Genomic DNA, 18,141 nt, shown 5'->3' with positions numbered 1-18,141 from the left:
TCTCCCCCAGGGCACCCCTGCCAGACTCTACAGAACACAGTGTAGTGCTAACCCACCTGCCAGCCACTAGCTCCTCTCCCAGCCCAAATTCTGTGGATGGATGGGGAAGGGGGAGAGTAGCCACCAGGAGTGCCAGCCATGGAAGCCTCCCCACAGCTAACCCTCATTAATGCTGTCCTAGCATAGGATATCCTGACGGCCAGTGGGTGTCACCAACCCTACTGATGCTCCCTGTGACTTCACCTCCTCCAGGTGTTTGTCACTGTTCTCATTTTACACAGAAGACATGGGACTGAGGAGCTCACAGGCCACTGAACTGGGAGGTAAAGGAGCCCAAATGCCACCTGGTGCCTTGTACTTTCAGAATCTAGTCTGGGTAATAATCCTTCCCTTGTGTTTCTGTGGCATGCTTCAGTTGGTCAAGGTGGATTCCTCTAAACAGAACTTTCTCTTTTAAAAATTCACCACACAGGAGGCGGAGCAGTCCGAGGCCAGAGGTGCAGAGGTTCTGAAGAAGCCCAAGGCTGCTGTTCCTTCCGCCAACAAGAGGCCAAAGAAAGAGACGAAGAAGAAGCGGTAGAAGTAGAGAGGAGCCCATGACCTTGGCCGTGGGGGCAGCCCTCCTGGGAGCCAGCATCCTGTTTCCTCTCCCGGACTGTCTCTGTCCTTGGCTCAGGGTCTGAGGAAATTGAAGCTCGCTCTGAACAGTCCCCAGGCTCCAGCTGTGCGGACCACCACTTCCTCTTCCTTCACTCTGTGGTGCACAGAGCCTCCAAGAGCAGACACTGCCCTGGAGAGTTCCAAAGCCAGGTCAGGCTCACAGAGCCAAGTGTTCACATTAATCCTCGGGTCCAGTGGCCTTCGGACCAGGGCTGTCACATCTCAGCCTGGAGCTGTTATCTAAGGCTACAAGCACACCCTCTCCCAATACTTGGGTCACTTTTTTTTGTTACTTTTGTGTACACAGAACTTCACATGTGTGCAGCCCGCTGAGTGTGGCGGCCAGGTCCTGAAGATGTTGGGGATAGAAGGACAGCGGAAGGCCTAGGCCCAGTGATGCCTGCACAGGCAGGTGCTTGCTGAATGAGGCCAGGTTTCCTGGGTACACACTTTGTAAGCCTTTGACATGGGCTTGTCACTGTTGGAACAACCTCTTTTTACCCATCCCAACATTCCAAGTGCCTTTGATTCTGATCTGTCTTCCCTGCATCTTTCATTCCCTGGCCAGTGAAGAACAGCTCTATGGAGAAGTCAAATCCAATAAACCGTCATGCATGCCGAGCCTGCTGTGTTGTCACTAACGAGGGAAAGGGACAGCCTGGGTTTCTCTCCTGGGAGTGAGGGGAGAGCAGTCCCCATGGAAGTGGGACAGTGTGGACAGAATGGCCAGCTCTGGTCAGAGCCCTCCAGGCCAAGCCACTCTGGGACAGGTTTTCAGAAAGGGTCCATGCTGTCTTTGTCATTGGGAACACTTGTCAGTTAGTTTGACAGGGTCCAGCCTCTCTTACTCTATAGGTTCCTGCTGCCAGAGGACAACAGTGCTTGTCCTTAGGGATGTGAGAAATACGATATGATATGATATGATATGATAGAATACGGTAGAAAGCCTCAAGGCCCCAAGCAGTTCTGATCACATGCCCTGAATCAGCTGTCCAGGAAAACCCCTAAGACCACAAAGTCGGGTCAACAGGCTCATTTGCCTGCCAGACGCTTTCCAGAGTGTCATCAGGGCTGCTGAGGGACTTAGGGTACCTGCCCACTTCAGGTGCTAGTCCAGGCCACTTGAGATGCCACAGCGGGACTGACCCAAGCCCAGGGTCTTGGCCATGCAGTTTAGCAGATGTTTATCCGGCTGTGCTCTTTAGTGTCAGTAGGGCAGGTGCTGTGGGGGTTCCTGCTTTGCAGAGGGTTTTGACAGGGCCTCCCGGAACCTCGGGTCTCAGGAAGTTCAGGGGCATTTTGCTTGGCAAAGGGCCACCTTGTGCAAACAAGCAAGCGAAAGGCTTCCGCTGAAGGTTTCTGCTTGACAGTTACCTCTTAAACTCTTAGATCTCAAGCCACAGAAACAAGGGACCTTTGTGGGAACCTTGGGTGCATCTGGCCAGGTGGGAGACTGATACTCAGACACGTGGAGTGAGGAGTCTTCAAGTCACAGCAGGTTCTGTGGGAGCCCAGGCCAAGGGGCCCCATCTCAGGGTAAGGGGCAGCCCAGGTTCCTGGCTGAATGCAAGTGAGCAGCTGGCCAAAGGCAGGAGTTGACTGCTGAGGCTTATGGTGGGTGTGGGGAGAGAACCTCTAGCTCCCAGGAGCAATTCCACCTCAGGGTCCAACTCCTTAGGTTGCCTCAAAAGCTGGCTCCAGAGACCACTGTGGGTCACAGGGTGCCTGTGCTTCCCCCATATCCTTTGCCCCTCTGTACTGTGGCAGAGATGGCAGCACTGGGCTCTTGTGACTTCTGACCATCTCTCCTGAGTCTTCTTCCCATTCCTGGTTCCCACTAATCAGAGGAGCTCCATCCTCCACCTTCTGCCTGACATCTGCTCCCTGAGCTCCAGCTTTCCTGAGTTACCTGGGGTTTTCAGAGCAGAGGAGCAATATGAGCGCTTGTGTGTGTTCGTGTCTGTGTCTGTGTCTGTGTCTGTGTCTCTGTGTGTGGTTTCTCTGTATAAGTCCTGGCTGTCCTTGCATCTGCTTTAAAGACCAGGCTGGTCTTGAACTCACAGAGAGCCACCTGCCTCTGCCTCCCAAGTGTTGGATTAAAAGCATATGCCACCACTGCCTGGCCAAGAGCTTTTATAAGGGGTTGTGTTGATTATGGTGGGAGGCTGACCATCTCATGACCCACTGTCTTCAGGCGGGAAGCTGAAGTTGAGGCCAGTTAGAGTCAAAGGTCTAGGAACCAGGGGCAAGAGTAGCAAAGCCCAGGCACTAAGCCAGGGAGAAGGCAGGGGACTCTAAGACTCTACCTTCTTGTTCTATTGGGACCACTGCCAAGTAGATGCGGCCCCATGGGGGAGGCCCTACTCTCTTTCCTCAGTAGTTCAAATGCTCACCTGTCTGAAAACACCCCCCCCCACACACACACACACAGACTGCCCAGAAATAGTGCAATCCAACATCTAAGCATCCCACAGCACAGGGGAGCTGGCAGTAACCATCACGTCACCCAAATGCCAATCATTCCCAACATCTCTTCAGATCTGACATCCTATTCAGCATCTCCCTGTAGACACCGAAGGGCATCTCGACATCTACATCGTCGTCTACAGCTTGTCTCTTCACCTGCATCCCAGGCCAGCTGGCCAGGGAGCGCATGGTCTGCCGCCTGGAAGAACATCTCTCCTAAAGGTGAATGAATGACTGAATGAATGAATGAATGAATGAACAAAGGAGGCTGGAGAGATAGCCCTGACTGCTCTTACAGAGGACCTGGGTTCAGTTCCCAGCACCTACATGGCAGCTCACAACTGTCTGTAACTCTGGCTCTAGAAGATCCAATGCCCTTCTGGCCTTTGTGGGCATCAGCATATACACAGTGCATATATATACATGCAGACAAAATACTTGTGTTTAACTTACATTCCTGATGACGGGCACTAGGGTTCTAACTCTTCCATGTCCTTGCCAACACTTATCTTTCTCTTGAGACAGCCCTTCTATCAAGTGCAAGGTGACAGCTCCTGCTCTTGTTTGTACTTCCCCAAAGATGGGAGTTGAGGACTTTCAACATGTCAGCTTGCCATGTGGAGACCGTGTTAAAAAACGTGTCTGTCTGTTCAGGTCTTTTGGCTGTTATTAGGTCAGGCAAATTGGCTTTTTTGCTACCAGATTGCATGCATGCTATTTTAGACATTAGCCCTTTATTAACAGTGACTTACAACTCTTTTCTTCCCTTCTGTAGAGTGACTTTTTGTCCTGTTTCCTTTCTTGTGATCTTTACTTTGATGAGATTGCACCTGCTTAATTTGTCTTTGCACCAGGTGCTTTTAGTGTCTTTTCCAAAAAGGAAAAAAAAAAAGAGAAGAAAAGGCAGGTGTGGCAGTGCACATCTTTAACTCAGGAACTGGAGGCAGGCAAAGAAATCTCTGAATGTGAGGCCAGCCTGGTCTAACTCAGAGCCTGGTCTAACTCTAGGCCAGCCAAGACTACATAGTGAGACCCTGTATCAAACAAACCCAAGGCCAATATCAAGGGTCTTTCCTCTTCCTCCAAGTGTTCCTTTGTCAGGCCGTATGTTTCAGTCTGCAGTCTGTTTCCATGGGCTTGAAAGATGGACTTAGTGACTTGAGTTCAGTTCCCAACACGATGTCACACAACTGTCTAACCCCTGCGGGCCCCCACACTCTCATGCATAGACCCCCACACAGACACACATGCATATACGTAACTAAAACGAATCCGCTTTGAGATCAAGTTTGCATATCATGTATGATGAGGAGCCAGTTTCACTGCTTTGCGTGTTGCTGTCTCCGTGCCATGGACTGAAGAGAGAGACTCATTTCTCTGCTGTGCATTTTTGGTCTCTTGTTGAAGATTAATCGACAACATGTGCTTGGGTTTATTTCTGGGCTCACATTCTGTTCTCCCGCTCATGTGCTTGTTTTAATACCAGTATCATCCCATTCTGCTTATTATAACCTTGTAGGACAGTTTGAAATGGGGTGCATCTGGCTCCATTTGAGCATCTGGCTTCGTTTGCGCATCTGGCTTTGTTCTTTCCGAAGACACTTCAGACTATCCAAGGTCCTTGGCACCATATGAATTTTAGGGGTTTTTTTTCCTATTTCTGTGAAAAAAAAATGAATTCTGGAAGGAATTACACTAAATCTCTAGGTCACATAGGCTAGTGTGGACATTTTAACAGTATTGCTAGGTCTTCCAGTCCATGAACATGGGAAATCTCTCCACAAGGCTTGAAGGGTCCTGTGGCTTGCACGTGGCTTGTCTCCTAAGGTCTCCTGTAGTAGAAGCCTGACGCCCAGTGTGGTGGTATGGGATATGACAGAAACCCCCTTCAACCCATGGGCTTACTGGGAGCTTGCTCTGGCCTTGAGGGGCGTCACCCTCTTATGATGCCCCCCATAATGTTCGCATGAACTGTCACGAGAACTAGTTAGGAAAGCCCAATTCGCCCCCCTGAAGCCTTTCTGGCTTCATATCTGTTGAGATGATCCCACTGTTTCCAAGCATGCTTCTGCCATGATGTTATCAACCGCTTGCACTATGCAAAGGCCAAACTGAGAGATCCTGTCCCTCATTCATGCCATCTTACTGTGACAAAGGTCAATTTTCTCTCCAGAACCCACAAGGGCTGTGAGAGCAATTCCTCCCAATCTCAGTTTCCAAACTGTGGGCTAAATAAACTAATAAATTAAATAAATTTGACAAATTTAATAAACTAAATAAGTTTTCTTAATTTAATAAACTAAATAGATTTTCCGTTTCCAAACTGAACTAAATAAACTTCTCTTCTTTTTAAAGTAGCCAGCCTGGGGTATTTGTTATAGCACTAGAAAACATGCCAATGCAGAGAGCATCTTTTTGGGAGCAAGAGTGCTAGGATTTGAGCTCAGAGCTTTGTGCTTGGTAAACACATGCAATACTAGCAAAAAAACTACATCCTAATAAGACAAAGATCTGAAAAAACCTTGGAGTCATCCTTGATTTGCTTAATATCTCTGTTGATCCTTAAATATCTCCTTGCAAGTCAAAATCTCACCACTTCCTGCCCCTGTTGAAGTCTGGACTACCATCATCTCAGGCTGGATATTGAACAGCCTCCTCAGGGGTCATCTGTTCTCAATACAGCAGCCGGCACTGGCCTGTTAAAAAATGTGAGATTGGGCCAGCATGATGACTCAGCAGGTAAAGGTGCTTGGCTCCGAGGCTAAGCTGAATTTGATCCTTGGGAAACATGGTGGAAAGGGAGAGCCAACTCCAGCAAGTTGCCCTCTGACTTCCGCCTGTGTGTGCCTGACTCCCCTCCATACAAAATAAATGAACGAACAAACCAACAAACAAATAATGTGAGAATTAAAAACAAACAAAAGCTAAGAGAGATCATTTCTCTCACTTACTCCCATCTCACTCAGGGAATGGCCAAAGTGCTCACTGGAGCCCACAGAGGCCATAAGAAGCACGTTACCTCCTTTGACCTCTCCCCAACTCTATTCTGTTTTTACTGGCTTCCATCTTCCAAGATATCAGGCAGCCCCAGCTCAGGCCTTTTCAGCCCCATGTCCCTTTAGATACGATGCCCCAAAGATATCTGTGTTCTAATCCCCAAGCTTGGGTGTTTGTGTGGGGATGGGGGAATGCAGGTATAATCAAGTAAAGGATTTGAGCAGGGAGAATTATTCTAGAATATCCAAGTGGCCGGTTTAATCAGAGGAGCCTTTATAAGAAAAAGAGGGAGAAAGGAAGTTGAAGTCAGAGAGGGTGTGACCCAGAAGCGGAAGTCGGAGCGATGAACAAGGAATGTGGGTTGATTGTGGAAGTCATAAGATGTGGTAGAGAATTCCCGGCACCCCATAGAGGAAGATCCTTCACGGTGAAAGCCAGCATCTTGATTTTCATCCAGAGAGAACCATTTTGTACCCGTAATCTTAAGGACTAGGAAACACTAGATTTTGGTTGCTTGTAGCCTAAAGGAAGCGAGGTGTGTTTCTTTCTTAATATTAACTGTCAGCCTGACTGGATCTAGAGCAGTGGTTCTCAACCTGTGGGCTGCGACCCTTCCATAGGGGCCACATAGCAGACATCCTACAGATCAGATATTTAGATTATGATTCATAACAGTAGCAGAATTACAGTTATAGAGTAATAATGAAAATAATTGTATGGTTGAGGTCAGCACAATGCAAGGAACTGTATTAAAGGGTCGCAGTGTTAGGAAGGTTGAGAACCATTGCTCAAGAGTCACCTGGGAGATGTGTTTCTGGGCAGTGCCTGCTGGAAATTGTCCTGATTGATTGCCGTGAGTGAGGAGGGAACACCCGCCCACTGTGGGTGGCACCATTCCCTGCTGGGTCTGATTGGCAGCATTCAGTCATTCTTCTCTGTTTCCTGATTCTGGATGTGACCGGAACAGAAGCTTCAAGCTTCCTCTGCCACGATACCTCTGATACTCCATCGTGATGGGCTGTACCTGTGAACATGGGAGTCAAAATAAACTGTCCTTTCCTTGAGACGTTAGACAGAGACAGGGGCTATGAACAATAAATGCCAAGCTGTACACTTTAAGATGCTTACTTTTATGGTATGTGAATTTGACCTTAATAAAGTTAAGAAGTTAAAAAAGGGGGGCTGGAGAGATGGCTCAGTGGTTAAGAGCATTGCCTGCTCTTCCAAAGGTCTTGAGTTCAATTCCCAGCAACCATATGGTGGCTCACAACCATCTGTAATGAGATCTGGTGCCCTCTCTGGCCTGCAGGCAGATATCGAATGCATAATAAATGAATAAATATTAAAAAAAAAAGAAGTTAAAAAAAAAAACCTCAAACCAGGCATGGTTTGGTGGCCCAGGACTGTAATCTCAGCACCTTGGAGATGGAGGCAGGAACAAAAGTCTAAGGCCATCCTTGGCCACACAGTGAGTCCAAGGCCTCAAGGCCTGCCTGGGCTGTTCTGAACTTTCCTTCTCCCCCAGCAGAAGCCCTCCTGGAGAACTCCAGAAGGGAAGAGAACAGTAGCATGGCGAGAGTGGGGGCCAGGGTCTTGGAACCTCAGCTCAATTACAGGCACCTCCATGTCCTTATCTGCAAAATGATGGCATTGCTGTGATCACCCAGCCAAGTCATGAGTGTAAAATGCCTGCACCCTCAGAGACTAAGCCCTACAGTGTGTTGTCAGGGGGCACCTGCTCGTGCTCAAGCCACAAATGCATGCAGCCATCTTCTTTTGAGTCCCCTTGGCGATTCATCCCCAACCCCTCCTCCTTGGTCCCACTTCCCCAATGCTAGAGGAACCGGTGTTTCTGGGTGCTGGGGATAGAACTCAGGTCCTCAGGCTCGCACGGCGAACCCTCTACCAGGTGAACCATTTCACCAGCCCCATCCTTTCTTCTGGGGAGCTCATGTTGTACTTAGAGCACACCGAAGGTAAAGAGAGAAGGATATCCTGTGTGTGAGATGGAGGAGGAGTCAGTAAGGGCTGAAGAACAGGAAGTCTGGGGCAAAGTTTAAGATTTCAATTTGATGTTTTAGTTACTTGTCTCCTTGCTTTGATAAAATACCATGAAAATGGCTACTTAAGAGACAGTTTATTGCGAGGCTGTGATGGCGCACTCGTTTAATCCCAGCACTCAGAAGGCAGAGGCAGGATGATCTCTGAGTTCGAGCCTAGCCTGGTCTGCACAGTGAGTTCCAGGACAGCCAAAGGAACACATAAAAACCCTGTCTTGAAAAACCAAAAAAGTAAGGGTGGGGGAGGGAGGAAAGAAAGAAAATGATGTGCCCATTAAGCACTTCTCCCATTATGAACCCTAGTTCCTGCACCGGCTGTCTGCTGTCTGTATAGATTTCTCTGTTCTGAATACTTCCTATCAATGGATTCATGTGACAGTCGACCTCGCATGACTGGCTTCCTCCTTTCAGCATAACCATTCCCCAGCACCCAGCATCAGGACCTCACTGAATAATGTCCCTTTGCATATGTCTATGAGACAGGGTTCTCCTAGAAGACAGTTTGGTGAATGAGATTCTCCCATCAGCTGCCCTTTGCGTGTGGATCCTTTGAAGACAGAGTGATGTGGAGGGGCGGGATTCACAGCTCTGACCCTCAGAATTGCTATGATGATGGTCAGTCACATGACTGCGTTGAAGGATTATAGTAAAAACTGGGCCTAGTGATGCATGTCTGTGTTCCTGGCACTGGGGAGGTAGAGGCGGGAGGATAAAAAATTCAAAGTCACCCTCAGATACTTAGTAAGTTTCAGCTCAGCCTTCAAGACATGAGACCCTTCCCCCTCCAAAAGCTTTGGATATGGTATATATATGAAGTGCACAGAGCACTGGGCGGTGGTGGCGCACGCCTTTAATCCCAGCACTTGGGAGGCAGAGGCAGGTGGATCTTCGAACTCCTCGAAGGTGGAGTTCGAGGCCAACCTTGTAGCACAATTAAGAAAACTCAGAGACAGTAATTGGGGTTCAACCTGAAGGTCAGAAAAGCAAAAACAGCCAGTCACTTGCTCTTACCTCTCCCTCAGTCTGAAATAGTGATCCTGCCTCCAGGAATCTCAGAATGAGACTGAGACTGAAGGCTGTCTCCTGTCTTTATTGTTTCTATTTCAGTTTTCAAGTCCTGGGTAGTTTATTTTATATGTTTCATTTCTTTTTCTTGGTTTTCTTTAAGTGATTTGCTGATATCTTCCAGTTTTTGTTTGTCTTTTCCTCAATTTCTTTAAGGGAATTTCTCATTTCATCTTTAAGAATTTCAAACATTCTCTTAAAGTTATTTTTTAGGTTATTTTCTTCAGGTTCATCTATATTTGGTTGTTCAGGTCTTGCTGTTGTAGGGTCTTTAGGTTTTACTGGTGTTGTGTTGCTCTTTGTGGTGTAGCGTGTGATCTTACCTTTTCTACTCATCTTTTCCTCTAATAGGTGTGGTTGGGGCTGTCTGAGATTCTGTTGAACAATTTTCTAGGTGCCAGTGAATCCAAAGCTCAGATGGTTGTTCCTCGTGCTACAGTTAGTGTCACAGTTCTAGTTACCCTGTTGGTTACTCGATGTTCCTGGAGATAGCTCAGCACTCCTGTGCCTTGCTCTGCTCACTTGCTGTTTGCTGTCTCAGGCCTACCTTTTCCTAGGTTGCCGGCTTTGACCCGTATCTGTAAATCCTGGTCTGGATTCGAAGTCCTTGGGTTGGAGTTGGACCTGGAAGGTTTCTGGCTCTGGTCTACTGCCCTGGAGGTCCCAGGCTCCGGTGTGCCCTAACCCGCAGAAGACCTGCTTACTTCCTCAGAGGTCTCAGACTTGCACTCGGACCCGCAGGGGTTCCTAGTACCTACCTATTTCCTTTGATGTCCCAGACCAATGCCCGAACCCACAGAGGTCCCAGGTTCACTCATGCCCAGACTGGCAGAGGTCCTGGCTCAGGCCTAGTTCCTGGGAGGTCCTAGACTCACAGACAGACCCACCCGGGTCCTGGCTTATGTCTACTCACTTGAAGGTCCCAGATTCACATCTGGACCCTCAGCTGTCTCTGGCTCTGGCTCACTCGATCAGCGGTTACTCCTCTGTACCTGTTCTGGTGGAGATCGCTGACTCTGGATCTAGTCACTGGCTCAATCCTGATCTGCCAGTGTTCTGGGACTAGGTTGACTCCCGGGACTGGATTTGCCCCTGGCTTCTGCTCCCAGGTGGAGCTTGTTCGTTTACTCTCTGTCCTAGGTAGCTGGTTCTGTCCCACTCCAGTTCTGGTGGAAATTGCTGACGCCGAGTCAGGTCACTGGCTCAATCTTGGTCCATCAGTGTCCCAGGACTGGGTCGGCTTCCGGGACTTTCCTCCTGTTTTATATTCCTCTCCAGGGCTGAGATTAAAGGTGTGTACCACTGGGATTATAGACATGATTATAGACATAGACAGTTTCTATGGCAACTAGTGTGGCTGCTGGGATTAAAGGTGTGTGTCATCACTGCCTGGTCTGTAAGGCTGACCAGTGGGGCTGTTTTACTCTCTGATCTTCAGGCAAGCTTTATTTATTAAAGTACAAATGAAATATTATTACACAGCCTGATCTACAAAGAGAGTGTCAGGACAGTTAGGTGTGTGTGAGAGGGAGGGGGGGGAGAGAGAGAGAGAGAGAGAGAGAGAGAGAGAGAGAGAGAGAGAGAGAGAGAGAGAGAGAGAGACTGACTCAGAAACTAAAGTGGAGGCCAGCCGGTGGTGGTACGCCTTTAATCCCATCACTCAGGAGGCAGAGGCAGGTGGATCTCTGTGAGTTCAAGGCCAATCTGGTCTACAAGAGCTAGTTCCAGGATAAAGAAACCCTGTCTCATAAAACCAAAAAGACAAACAAGAAAAAAAAAGTGGAGACTTTCTTTTCTTTTTCTTCTTTTTTTGGTTTTTCGAGATAGTGTTTGTCTGTGTAACAGTCCTGGCACACTGAGATCCACCTGCCTCTGATTCCCAAGTACTAAATTAAAGGCATGTGCCACCACCACTTGGCTCTGTTTTCTTTTTCTTTTCTTTTTTTTTTTTTAATAAAGATTTTGTTTTGGTTTGTTTTTCAAGGCAGGGTTTCTCTGTGTAGCCCTGGCTGCCCTGGAACTCGCTCTATAGATCAGGGCTGGCTTTAAACTCAGAGATCCACCTGCCTCTGCCTCCTGAGTTCCGGGATTAAAGGCGTGCACCACTGTCACCAGCTAAAAAGATTTATTTTTGTTATCCTAAGTTATGTGTTTATGCCTGCGTGTGGGTATGTTCACATGTGACAGCAGAGGCCAGAGGTGTCCAGTTCTCCTTGGAGCCAGAGTTACAGGTGGCTGTGAGCCGCCTGATGTGGGTGCTGGGAACTGAATTTGGGACCTCTGGAAATATGTGCTTTTAACCACTGAGCCATTTCTCTAGGCCTAATCTGTGACTTTCGCACACATATATGCAGGCTTGCGCACCTCCAGTCTCTCAAAGTCCTAGCTCATTCAGTAAAGTGCTTGCCATGCAAGTATAAATAAGGACTTGAATTTGATCCCTAACACTCAAATAAAAAAAGCATGTGTGGTGACTTTGGCCTCCATGTGCTCACATGCAAACATACACACACACGCACACATGCAGACACACACACACATGCACGCACCTGTGCACACATAAACTTGCATTCTAGGTCTGCACATATTTAAATATTCTATGTAAATCCAAGAAAAAGTTCACCATTAAGTCATTAGGGAAATACAAATTAAAACCACAGTGTTCATAAGCACCCCAGACTGCCTAGAGTCAAAAGACTGAACACACCAATTACAGAGACATTAGCATGGCTGGCAGAGTGGGAGGAGTAGGGTAACCTCAGAAAAGCAGTGGGGAGTTGTTCCAGGCATCTCCACAGGCCACTCAGTCCTGAGGCTCTGTGTTCACCCCTCGGCATCACCCAAGGGAAGTCAAAACAGCTGTCCACAAGTCCTGTGCTAAATCCTAGCAGCATTGTTCATGGCGGCTTTCTTCATAAAAGCCAAAACCTGGTAATAGCCAGGGGTGGTGGCACATACATTTAATCCCAGCACTCGGGAAGCAGAGGTAGGCAGATCTCTGTGAGTTCGAGGCCAGCCTGGTCTACATAGTGAGTTCCAGGCCAGCCAGGTTGCACAATGAGACCCTGTCTCAAAAAATAAAACCAAGTAAAACAACTAGAAATAACCCCGGTGCTATCAATAACAGAATTGGCAAAGCGTGCCAGGCATGGTGGTATACATCTATGTCATCTTGGTACTCAAGAAGCTGGGGTAGAATCGTAAGTTTCAGGCCAGTCTGGCAATACATAGTGAGACCTTGTCTCCTCGTCCCACCACCCGTTCCCCAAAAGAGAAGAAGAAAATTTCCTGAAATAGGTAAAATATGGTATATTTAAAACCAATGTTAAAGTATCTAAATAAATCTAAAAAGTATTTTGGTGAATGTAGCAGGCCAAGCAGACACATGATACACTTTCTGTTTCTCGTCCAATGGGATGAGAAAATAGACACAGATACGCTGCATGCCTCCGGGAGAAGGGCTGACTACAAAGGCTTTCTGGAGGGAACTGGATATTCTAGGGTGCATAAGCCTGGCAGCCTAGCTCAGTCCTCGGAACCCACAGAGGAAGGGAGAACCTACTCGACAGAGTTGTCCTGTGCCCGTCAGTGTATGCCGCGGCACGCACGCATCCTACACTTCCACAGCAGTAATGAATCTACTTTTAAGGTTCTCTGTGTTGATATGCAGTCACCAGAATGGACTGAATGCCAAGAAAGAGCTGGCCTCCCCACTCCATGTAAACTACACTAAACAAACCTCCATCCGGAGGGCCGGATCATCAAGTCAAATGCTTTGCTGTCTGCCTCCTCTACAGATCTCTTTAGCTGGTTTGCTTTCTTCTGCCTCGCAGATGAGGAAACTGAGGCTCAGTTTACATTAAGTAACTTGCCTTGAGGAACTTGCTAGAACAGTGAGATCAGAGCTCAGGTGGTGGTGACTTCATGACTGGGCCGCCCTGTCTCCTCCTTGAGGGTTTACGGTGTTGGCAGCTGGAGACAAGTTCAACAGCCCCAAAGTCATCGGTGTCAGGATTGTGCCGGGACCAGAAAGCCTGGGGAATGGGGGCCAAGGTTATTCTCACATCTGCCTTGTTTGGGGTAGGGAGCTGAGAGTGTAGTTTTGTCTATTTTTTATGAAACTCAAGATCTCTAGTATGCTAGACAAGCACGCTGTTCTGAGTTATAGCCCCAGTCCTAAATTTCTATTTATTTATTTATTTATTTGTTTGTTTATTTATTTATTTATTTTGAGTGTATGGGTGCTGTGGGATAATTCTCTTGTACACTGTGAAGATTTGTCACTTGTATTAGTTTAATAAAATGCTGATTGACCAGTAGCCAGGCAGGAAGTATAGGCGGGAAGACCAGACTAGGAGAATTCTGGGAAGAGGAAAGACAGAGAGATGCAGTCACCAGCCATACGCAGAGGAAGCAAGATGAGAATGCCTTACTGAGAAAAGGTACCAAACCAAATGGCTAAACACAGACAAGAATTATGGGTTAATTTAAGTTGTGAGAGCTAGTTAATAATAAGCCTGAGAAAACAGGTCAACAGCTTATAATTAATATAAACCTCTGTGTGTTTCTTTGAGACTGAACAGCTGCAGGACCAGGTTGGACAGAAACTTCTGTCACAGTATAGGTGTTTTGCCTATGTGTATGCATGTGTACCACATGGATGCAGTGCCCACAAAAGCCAGAAAAGGGCTTTAGATCCCCTGGCACAGATGGCTGTGTATTTTGGATGCTGGGAATCAACCCTTGGGCCTCTGGAAGAACCACCAGTGCTCTTGACCCTTGAGTTATCTCTCTAGCCCTTTTGCTACCTTTTTCAGACAGAGTCTCATTCTGTAGCCTAGAATGGCCCTGAGCTCATGCAGTCCTGCCCTATCTCCTGAGTGCAAGGGTTACTGGGATGAACCATCATATCTGGTTCCCAAAAGTATACTTTTTAATTTTTGTATGTAGTCCAGGATAACCTGAAACTCAAATTGTAACTGAAGATGACCTTGAACGTTCTGCTCCTCTTGCCTCTGCCACCCACATTCATTGATCAGCTGTGGCAGCCCATCCTTTTTAAAGGAGAAGGCATGGACAGCCCATAAACTGGAGCATCATTGCCCTATAATTCAAAATGAGCTCTCTGCATCTGTCTTGGTTTGTTTACTGACCTTGAGCCCATCAATCTGCCTGCTGGGCCTGACCTTGTGTGCCACCACACCTGGCTCTCCATCTGCCTTTAGAAGTCTAGGCCTGGTTGTCTGTGAAGCATGGAGCTGGCCCATCAACCTCCCAGCTATTGCATGTTAGCCTGTGACGCCGCTCCAGACTTTACCACCTCCCTTCTTGTCAACAATGTCCAACTTCAATGGTGAGCAAGCTAGAAAGTCTTTCCTGCTAGAGGAACACACAGGATTGCTGAATTTTGACTGGATTAGCACCCAGAACAACTAAAGCAGTCACTCTATAGTTTTGTAGTCTAGGGTAACCTGGAACTCTCCCTCTTCTTGCCTTAGTTCCTTCAAGTGTTGGCATGTACCACCATGAAGGACTTCTAAACTGTTTTTTTGGTTTTGTTTGTTTGTTTGTTTGTTTGGTTGGTTTTGGGGGGCTTTTTGTTTATTTGTTTGTTTGTTTGTTTATGTGTTTATTTATTTATTTGAGACAGGGTTTCTCTGTGTAGCTTTGGAACCTGTCTCGGAACTTGCTCTGTAGACAAGAGATTCACTTGCCTCTGCCTCCCGAGTGCTGGGATTAAAGGCGTGCGCCACCCTTGCCCGGCCTCTGAACTGGTTTTAGTGCACACAGTGGCTCACCTGTCTCAGTGGCCATGGCCGTGCTCAGCCATCCCTGTTTAAAGAGCAGTGTCACTTCTAGTGTTGCTGGACAACACTCTGCTGTGATTTGAGAGGACTCAGATGCAATCTTGGTTCTCTCAGAAAGCTGGTCCCTTGGGGGAGGGGGTCTATACACATGTCCAGTGTCCCCAGCTGCTGTCCACCGCAGAGAGGCACCATCTGGGAATCCCCTTCTGCCCTTAGAAGTCCCAGGATGGGTTTCATGATCGTGTTTTCCCAGGAACTGGCAAAGGATACTAGGAGTGAGTCATTCTTTTCTTGCGAGCTTTCCTCCAAAAGCTCGGGGTGCGGGGTGCGACAAGATGACCAATAACCTCTTGAGGGCCTCCTTCCCCCCACAGGCTGGAGCCTGTGAATTCCTGGAACCGAGCAGTGGCTGAAATTCTGGAGAGTGTTGGGGCTAGCACAGCTCTGAATGATGACCTTATGGATGTTGTGGGAAAGGGCCATCTAACCAGAGGCCACGCCTTACAGACCTCTGCTGGAGGGAGGTCTAATGTCCTTTTGTCTTTCTGCCACTCAGGGACTCTAAGACTTTGGACTGTAGTTGCTCACTCTGCTTCCCCAGTCAGAGGATGATGGAAGCTCTTCTTAGCAAAAGAAAGAGGCGTTTGAGCACCCAGGACTGTCCAGTCACACACCAAAGCCCTTTCTCTGCCCAGACCTTGTTCTGGCACAAGGGATGTGACTTTCAGTTTTCGGGGCTGAGAGGTCACAGTAGACTGTGACAGGGCTGGAGAGATGGCTCAATGGTTAAGGGTTCATAGTCCTCTTGCAGAGAACCTGAGTTCTCTTCCTAGTACCACATCAGGTAGCTCACAACTGCCTATAAGTCCAGCTCTAGGGGGTTCCGTGCCTTGGACATCGGCACTCACATACTCATATGCACACACCCACACATAGACACATGATTTAATATAAAAGAAATCTTTTGGGTCAGGCTTGCCAGTGCACGCCTTTAATCTCAGCACTTGGGAGGCAGAGACAGGGGGATCCCTGTGAGTTCGAGGCCAGCCTGGTTTATGTAATGAGTTCCAGGACAGCCAGAGCTCCATAGTAAGACCCTGTCTCAGTAAACAGAACAAAGCATCAGCAAGGACAAGAGCAGCAGACTGTGGTGAGCCTGCTGACATTATGACCAAGAGGCCTCGTAGAGGAGGGCCTAGCTCCTCCTGGAGGGGGGGGAACACATCAGGGAAGTGGAGGGCTCATATCCTGGCAGCAGTTACAGGAAGTGATGGTCACATCGAATAAGATCTTGGTCCAGCCACTTTCCAGTTGTGCTGGGTAGATTCTTGTCGGCTTGACACAGGCTGAAGTTATCCGAGAGGTGAAACCTCAGCTGAGGAAATACCTCCCAAAGATCAACCTGTAGGCAGGCCTGTGGGATGTTTTCCTAATTGATAATGGATGTGGGGCCCCACCACAACCCACTATAGGTGGTGTTACCCATGGATAGATGGTCTTGAAGTATATAAGAAAATGGAATGACAGGCTGGAAAGATGGCTCAGCGGGTAAGAGTACTGACTACTCTTCCAGAGGACTCGAGTTCAATTCCCAGCACTGACATGGCAGCTCACAACTGTCTATAACTCCAAGTTCTGACACCCTCGCAGACATACATGTAGGCAAAACACCAATGCACATAAAATAAAAAATAAATTAATTTCTTTAAAAAGAAAGAAAATTAACCGAACAAACCAATAAACCTGAGGTGGGGTTGTAATGCTGTTAGCTGGTGAACAGGAAGGTGACAGTTTGGTGGCCAGAAGACCCTGTTATTTTGGCTTTCCTCGAGTCTCGAGTGCTCAAGGACACCAGGGCTCTACCATAGAGACTCTGGCCTCTGATCAAGTCCTCATTTATTCCCAGAGAGCCTAGTACCTAGAAGGATGAAGCCCACTTATTCTCTCCACCTTCTGCTGCCATTCCTCCAGCATCCCTAGGTCCTGCCAGTCTCCTGGATACATGCTGGATGTATCTTTCCTGCCCTGGTCTTCCGGGAGACTACTCCTGGGTATCCCAGGCACTTTTTAATAGGTTCCTCCAGAGGCCGGTGAGACAGGAGAGCTCTCTGGATGCTGTCTGGCTTTCTCACACTACATCCCTCTCTGAGCCTCGTTCCTACATAGTGGAATGGAGGTAACAGCAGCACCTTTCTCTAAGGGTAAATACCCACAAAGCACTTGGCACCTGGTGCTATGTGTTCAGTATTAATTGTTCTCAGCTAGAAAGTTTGACCTTTAGAATCTGGTCCAAACCTGACTGATTCTTCCCTTACATGAAGAGGAAGTTCCTAACACTCCCACCTCCCCTCCCCCCCAGCAATCAGCAGCTTCCCCACTCACCCTGAAGCCTGGAGATCAGTCTCCATTGCTCTCTCCGAGCGCCCACACTCCTGATCCACCAGCAAGCACGGGGTTGCTTCCTCTGTATAGACTCCAATCACTTGCTCTCTGGTCACCTCCTCTGCCCCTGATGAGCCACTGTCACCCACTCCTGAATGACTCCCCCACCGTATGTATCTGCTGGCCTCCCCCGCCTCTCTCCACCCCTCCTTCTGGCTGCCAGTTGGGACCTTCCAGAAACAGACCCTGGAACATCGGGCCACAGACTGCCTCTTCAATTACTGTCCCCAGGGATTCCACACTTCGCCCCTTTCCACAGTCGAGGCCCTCGGTTCTGCTAAGGGCTCCAGGTTCATCTCTCACTGTTCTCCGTCTGCCACCACCCAGAAGATCAGCTCAAATCCATCTGTGCATGGCCTCTGCCTGAAGCCTCTTCTCCGGTCATCACAGGGGCCCTTCTCAGCCTTCAGGCTTCCCAGAATTGCTCTCTTCTGTGTGTGCCCCCTGACCTCTTATCTGCTGAGCTCTCCCCCTCTTCCCCACCCACCATCTCAAACACCAACTTGTGACCTCCCCAGCCTTGTGTTTAACCAGTGTGCCCCCAGGTTGAACCCTGAATCTGCTCCCAAGGCCTTGGCCAGAGCTGGAAGTGCTGCAGCCTTGCCAAATTTCTGATGTCTGGCAGACAGAGGGGCCAGGCTAGT

The 18,141-nt window shown here is 48.3% G+C and overlaps 1 protein-coding gene across 3 annotated transcripts in view; it reads left to right on the top strand.

Moving 5' to 3' along the window:
- Manbal (mannosidase beta like) overlaps nucleotides 1-1,281 on the top strand; it is a 32,273-nt gene extending 30,992 nt beyond the window's left edge. For 2 of the 3 annotated variants that reach the window (XM_048440892.3, XM_085697120.1), the window contains exon 3: nucleotides 473-1,281. In XM_048440892.3, the coding sequence (XP_048296849.1) occupies nucleotides 473-580 (108 nt within the window). In that variant the 3' untranslated portion in view covers nucleotides 581-1,281. Of the gene's footprint in view, nucleotides 1-252; nucleotides 369-472 lie in introns of those variants that run through there. The other variant, XM_085697121.2, reaches the window with a different exon arrangement.
- Nucleotides 1,282-18,141: the final 16,860 nt, after the last annotated feature.

The sequence above is a fragment of the Myodes glareolus genome, chromosome 10 (assembly GCF_982192425.1).
Source record: "Myodes glareolus chromosome 10, mMyoGla1.1, whole genome shotgun sequence".
Taxonomy (NCBI): Eukaryota; Metazoa; Chordata; class Mammalia; order Rodentia; family Cricetidae; genus Myodes; species Myodes glareolus.
This window is presented reverse-complemented; position numbering and strand designations above follow the sequence as displayed.